The sequence below is a fragment of the Microtus ochrogaster genome, linkage group LG1 (assembly GCF_000317375.1).
Source record: "Microtus ochrogaster isolate Prairie Vole_2 linkage group LG1, MicOch1.0, whole genome shotgun sequence".
Classification (NCBI taxonomy): Eukaryota; Metazoa; Chordata; class Mammalia; order Rodentia; family Cricetidae; genus Microtus; species Microtus ochrogaster.
In genome coordinates, this window is record NC_022027.1 from 30,983,128 (window position 1) to 30,989,950 (window position 6,823).

At 44.0% G+C, this 6,823-nt stretch overlaps 1 protein-coding gene across 4 annotated transcripts in view; it reads left to right on the forward strand.

Annotated features, from left to right (window-relative positions):
• The window catches only part of Pdgfra (platelet derived growth factor receptor alpha), a 47,169-nt gene extending 42,380 nt beyond the window's left edge, over positions 1-4,789 (forward strand). For all 4 annotated transcript variants that reach the window (XM_005359358.3, XM_013350798.2, XM_005359359.3 and 1 more), the window contains exon 23: positions 1,606-4,789. In XM_005359358.3, coding sequence (XP_005359415.1) covers positions 1,606-1,753 — 148 coding nt within the window. In that variant the 3' untranslated portion in view covers positions 1,754-4,789. The remainder of the gene's footprint in view (positions 1-1,605) is intronic.
• Positions 4,790-6,823: the final 2,034 nt, after the last annotated feature.

Here is a 6,823-nt window from a genome sequence, read left to right on the forward strand (position 1 = left end):
CAGGTATGCACACACGCAGGCATGCACACACGCAGGCATGCATGTACCCATGCACACACACTTTTATTTCTCACTCAGAGCTAAGTAGGAAACACCAAGACACTTCACCTCTTCCCTTAGGAAGTGGCATGCACTTCCTAAGAATAAGACCATTCACGTGGTGAATATCATGACCATGTATGAAAAAGTTACCTGTTAAAGAAGGGTGGAGTTGGAGATATAGGATTCATATTCAACCATGCTTGAGGCCACAGGTTCAACCCCCAGTACTGAAAGAAAGAAGAAAAAGAAGCTAACAACTGTCCTCAGGTCTCATTTAATACTCATTCTTTATTCAAATTCAGATACCAGTTAGAATACTGACTACTAATAATTATTGAGCTTTTTATATGTTCATAGTTATTAGATTATTGTCATAAAATTGCCTCAGTAAGTATATTGTTAAGCATTAGTGTTATGCCATTTTTTTTTTCAACACAGGGTTTCTCTGTAGTTTTGGAGCCTGTCCTGGAACTCACTCTATCGACTAGGCTGGTCTTGAACTCACAGAGCTCCGCCCGCCTCTGCCTCCCAAATGCTGGGATTAAAGGCGTGTGCCACCAACACCAGCCTGTCACATCATTTTTTTAAAGCATTTTTAGTTTTATTTAGTTTTATTTATGTTTCAGAGAGATATTTTTAAATTTATTATATGTTTTTATTTTTTGAGATTATAATTGCGTATATGTGTGTGTGGTAGTTATATTCACCTAGGTATCTAAATACAGACTGTTCAGTCTGTATATTGTGTGTAGAAATATTCACCTAAGTATATAAATACAGCCTGATCAGTTTGTGTAATGCTGCCTGTATACATATGTATGTTTTCAGAGCTGACCAGTTGGATAACCAACTGGCATGTTCCTCCCTAGGGAAGACCATTTCTCTGGTCTCAGCATTCCTTAGTCATCTGTAGTTCTTTGTCTAGGCTGAGGCCACCTGAGCTTTCCCCTCACACAGTAACGTGTCTCTTGATGTCATTCTTATTCACGTCTTATTTAGGCAGCCATGTCAGTGAGGCTTCTAGTATGTCATTTTATAGATGCAAAAAGAAAACCTTGTTTTATTCCGTCTTTTCCTGGGTCTTCAGACTCGAGTAGGAGCATGGCAGGAGAGTGAGGGAAATGTGGAACCCTATTCTCATCCTCAGGAGGTTCCAGAGACAGCCAGTGGCTGGTGTGACTCAACTTCGTTCAGCTGATGTCGTTCCTTTTCCTTTCCCAGTGTCTTTTGGTTGGCAGTTGCTTTCTTTTCCTGATAGGATGTGTAGGGAAAATAGGAGCTGTTGTCTTGTTAGCACCGTCCACGAAACACCTGTGGCAGGGAAGAAGGCGAGCTGAGTTGTGAAGAGGGCTGTGTCCTGGTTTTGTTTCGGCTCTGGGCAGCACTGGGTAATGAGTGGCTGGTCGAATGACAGACCTGTCATGCTTGGCTGCACAGATTTCGGTATAAAGGACCTTGTACGAAGAATCCCCTTAGCCCTGGGCAGCCACCCTGGAAGTGCAGCCCGTGGAGTGTGTGGTCAGTCTGCCCATGACTTTAGCCTTTGCTTTTCAATCCCACCAGCTCGCAGACGTCAGAGGAGAGTGCTATTGAGACAGGCTCCAGTAGTTCTACCTTCATCAAGAGAGAGGACGAGACCATCGAGGACATCGACATGATGGACGACATTGGCATAGACTCGTCAGACCTGGTGGAGGACAGCTTCCTGTAACCAGCAGGTTTGGGGGGTTTCTTCTACTCCTGGAGCCTCCTTGGGATCCCCTTAAGAAAACCACTTCGTTGCAATGCAAAGATTGAGAAGAGGACTTGGGTGATGTGGAAAGAGAAGGTCCCAGCGGCAGGCCTCAGGGAGCCTCTAGTGTGAATGGGACACTTGGACCGAAGTTTGTCCGTGTTGCCTCTTGCAATGCGTCGGTAGCATCTCAGCGGTGTGTGAGGTTTGGAGATGGATGGACAAGGGAATAACAGGCCACAGAAGATGAGCTTTGTGTTTCCAGGGCACTGGTGAGACTCCCACACACGCAATCCGTGCTGCAACCCAGCTCCTGCGTTGTACTTATGTAAATAACTCTAAGCAAGGATGTGTTTAGGTTTGTGTTCACTTTCCTCCCTGGACTTCTGAAGAGACCACTCAATCCAGCCATGTACTTCCCTCTCGGAATCCGGTACCAGCTGCTGTTGAACTTTCTCATGAAGTACATGCAAAACCACTTTGAACCTTAAAAGGTACTTGGGACCGTCCTGTTTTACTGTCTTGTTAGTGTTAATGAGGCAAAAGATGAAAACTAACCGACCTTGAGTAATAGATTGGGGTCTTTTAGGAGCCCCAGAACTTCTCCATATATTGTAATCTATACTTATAATACTACTACTGTTAATAGGAACGCTAAATATGTAACCCATAACATGATTTCCCACCAGAGAAAGCACAATTAAAACAAAAACCCTTACTAAGTAGGTGACAAGTTTGGCAGTCTTTGACATTTATATTAAGTAACATGTTTCTCAGTAAAATATAATAGCTTTAGTGGATTAAAGTTAGCAAGCACTAGAGAGCCGAGTATAAGTAGTGTCGTCCAGAAGTCTTTGATACTGTGTACTAAGTAGTGTTCTCCCTAATCCATGGCACTAAAAGCAGTTAATCACCTCTGAAGTAATGGGATTAGAAACAGGCAAAGCGGAACCCCCGCGTCCGAAATGTTCTCAGTATAAAAGCTTACGCCTGGGCCCAGTATGACTTCTCCTGCTGTGACCTTGTGGAACTGGACAGTCCACAAAGGACTCAGATGGGTAGAAGTTTCTTTTATGACTGGCGGTGACTTTGATGGATCCCACCCATCCCTTCTTTTTAAATCTATGACCTTTGAGGAGGCTTCGACAGCAGCACCTCATTTTCTGTCCTCTCTTGTCTTAAAGAGAAAGAGCTGGAGAAGCCGGAACCACAACGGTGCTGTGGAATGAAGGTTGTGTGGGCATTGGCTGAGCTTTTTAGTTCCCACAATTAACTGCAGCTGCAGTCCCTGGCCCTGGGTTTTCACCCCAGAGATCTGGAATTCCTGGGTATGAGGGGAGCAGGAACCTATATATACTTTGATAAATTCCTTGGTGCTTCTGCTCAACCAGCGTTCAGAATCACTGGCTTGGGTTACAGAGGGTTGCCATGGGTGGGGATTTTAAAATTTGGAACTGGACTAGAAGTTAACTGTGCAGGAAGGCTAAGCCCTTGGCTTCATGTCAATAACATTTGATGCCACGTATGTAGCAATTCCCATTCTTAATTTAAGTTCCCAGGCTTAGCTGAGGCTGAGAAAGCAAAATCTTGGTTTGGGTGCATCTTCCAGTTTTAGACAATGTGGGTACCACTTCCCACTGGGTGGGGAACCTGAGCTTGCCCCCCTCCAAGCATGCCCACAGATGATGCAACTCTGTGTGCCAGGTCTTTGTACAGTTGGCTCCGTATTTGGTGGAAAAGATGAAAAAGTTTTCCTGCTTGGGGGGGCGGGGTTAGGTGGGTGTCGTAACCATCTAAACTGTCAAACTGGCTAGTGTGAGTTCATTGGCATTCTCTGCACTGTGCCTAATTGCTGACTCTGTATGAATGAAACATGGGCTGTGATTACTGCAATCACTGTGTTGCTTCCAGCAGGTGATGCTTTGGAAGCCACAGAAGCAATGGCAAGGTACTTGCCTGCCTACTGGGACAATCTCCGTGCAAACCCCAACTTTCCCTTTTCACAGGAAGTGCAAAGACTGAGCCAGATTGGCCAATTAAAAAACAAAAACCTGACTAGCTTCTTTTGAGCCAATTAAACATGAAGCACATTCGTGTTTCTAGAGTTGCAGCTCAAGCGTTCTGTTTGTCACCTGTTCGTACAGCCTTGTGTTTGTTGGCTCTTTCTCCTCTGGTGTTGCTTTGGGCCTTGCATGACACAGTGAGGTTGGGTGCACAGTCCCTGTCCTTAGCTGTTCTCTTCTCTGAGATTGAATGGGAATTCGTTTGTTTTTGTTTTTTTGAGACAGGGTCTCTCTATGTAGCTCTGGCTGTCCTGGAACTCACTATGTAGACCAGGCTGGCCATTAATTCTCAGAGATTCATTTGCCTCTGCCTCCCAAGTGCTGGGATTACAGGCATGCACCACCACACTCGGCAGGAATACATCTTTATTTTTAAGCAGTGTTTTGAGTGTCTCCCTGATTCATTTCCTTTGTGGCCTCCTGCAGAGTCCCCGGAAGAAATTTACCAATCTTTTTTGCTTTCTGTTTTAATGATGACAATCAAAGCTGGCCCAAGGAACGCAATTTGTGGCTTTTTAAATGATCAATGATGTCCTTAAAATGTGGTCTGCCAACCTGTACAAAATGGTCCTATATTTGTGAAGAGGGACATAAGATAAAATGATGTTATACATCAATATGTATATATGTATTGCTATGTAGACTTGGAGAATACTGCCAAAACGTGTATGACAAGCTGTATCACTGCCTTTGTTTATATTTTTTTAACTGTGATATTCCCCACAGGCACATTAACTGTTGCACTTTTGAATGTCCAAAATTTATATTTTAGAAGGAATAAAGAGAAAAATACTTACATGCTCCCCACATGGTGGTGTGTTGAATGTGTGAGAGCAGCGAGCTCCACGGGAGGCTCTGCCGACACCAGATGGCTTCCAGATACCCCTGTTCGTGTTGTTTTAAAAAGTGTAAATGGAGATCTTTATATTTCAATAAATGATTTATTATATATGATTTAAAGTTCTGAGGGTCTACTCCTTTCGCTTTGTTTCTCAGTCTGATCAGAATCCCCTTCCTCTCCCTTCCTACAGTTCAGCCTGTTGGAGGCAGGGTTTTGTTGCAGAGTTTAGGTTGGTGTTTACCTTTGTGGTCCACCTGCGTCCGCCCCGAAACCGCTGGCATCAGAACCATGAGGCACGATGACTGGCTTCTTTTCCTTTTATTTTTCTGAGCAGACTAGGTAGTAAAGCAGTTTAAGTTCACAGGACTATTGAGTGGAAAGTCAAGCTCTGCCGTATACTAACTAGCGTCTCACGCGAGCAGCCTCTGCGTCTTTGCCGTAACCTCTCAGAACGTGCAATGTTTGTGACAAGGATGACCCTGCATCCGTGCCCCATCATCTATGCTATGCTTAAGCATCCTCTGTGAAAGTTATATGCAGATTTATGTCCTTCACAGTTTCCCGGCATCCCATCATATAAATTAGTGCAATTCATTAATGAAATGATTATGTTAATAATTGGAAAACAGGCCCCTGTTTTAAAATAACTCCTTACTACCCAAATTCAGCCAGCCTGTCCATCTGAGCCTGTATCTTTCAGAGCATGGCTGTTGATTGGGTGTTAGCTCTGTCTGGGCTCTGCCCAGGAAGGAGACAGATTCCTGGGAATAAAACATCTCTGACTGAACAACAGGTACACAATTCCATCCTTTGACACAACACAGACAATTTGTGTATTTTATCTGGTCTACTGAATTTTTTTACTAGGGGGTTAAAAAGTTCTAATTTTTTTTTTGAATCTTACAATAACTTTAAAAAAATCGCTGCAATGGGCAGTGGCAGGAAAGACTTCTCATAGACCCAGAAACCAAGGTACCTGAAGATGAACGGCTTCTCTGAAAGCCATGTAACCGAGTAATGATAGCACTAGGATTAGAAATTCCAGATATATGAAGCCCGCTAGCATTTGCATGATGAGTCAAGGAGAAAGCAAGAGGCACTGAGAACATCAGCATGCAGAAGGAGCTTGCCTGGCTTCTTTGGTATTTTCTAAGACAAGCAATGGGCAAGTGCAGCCTGGAGAACTACTCTGTGTTTGTAATCAGAGCCTTTCTTTCCAGCCTGAAAAGCGCTCGTCCTAATAATGGGCATTGTGATTTTAATAGCGGTATGCTTCATGAAAAGCAACTCAGGAAAATGGCCTTCTGTATCAGAATCTATCGCAAGCAAGGCGATTTCCCTCGGGATAACAGCAAGGAAAATGTTTCTTTAACTCCAAACACACATAAAGGCTAAATCCACTAGCATCATGGTAGCAGTGTTGATAGTAGAAACAATTGTCTCATCCCACATTAAAATGTGTGTGGAAATACATACGTGTTCTTAATTAGTAGTTTATATCATCCTGTCCCACCTGGTTACATAAATAGCACCTGTGTTCTCAAGAATAATGAATGTAATTTCCCAAATAGATTCATGCACCAGTAATGTTTCCATCATCCACCCTGCAGTTTACATACCAAGTGATGGAGATGCAGAGGACACACGGTCTCATGTGGCAGGGGGGACAGATCTGCAATGCCCCAGCCCCCATTCTGGTTTATAGGCTAATTGGAATTTTTAAAAGGTTTGCCACATTCGTCTGGCAGATGGCATTTTGTTTGATCATTGTTCATGGGTATTAATGACTTCCCTCTAGAGCGTGTGTGTATCCTGTCTATTTTGAATTTCATCACATTTCACGCCGCCTGCTCCGAACAGAATCAGAACCAGGCTTTTCTGTATGGAGCTTGGGTTGTAGATTGGTCTGTCTCCTGAAGCTGGAGCCTGGCTAGGACAAAGCTCCTGAAACAAAGGAAAGCTTTTGTGGATCTGGACTGGCTATCCTGTCACACTTCTTGTTGTGCTTAGCTGGCTCTGCCAAGGGGCTCCTGGTGGAAACAGGTGTACAGAGAACCATTTTCAGACTGGATGCATCCTTCATGAGCCTGGGATGATGACACATCCTTCCCCCCCTTCAAAAGGCTGGGTTTGGATTCCCAAGCG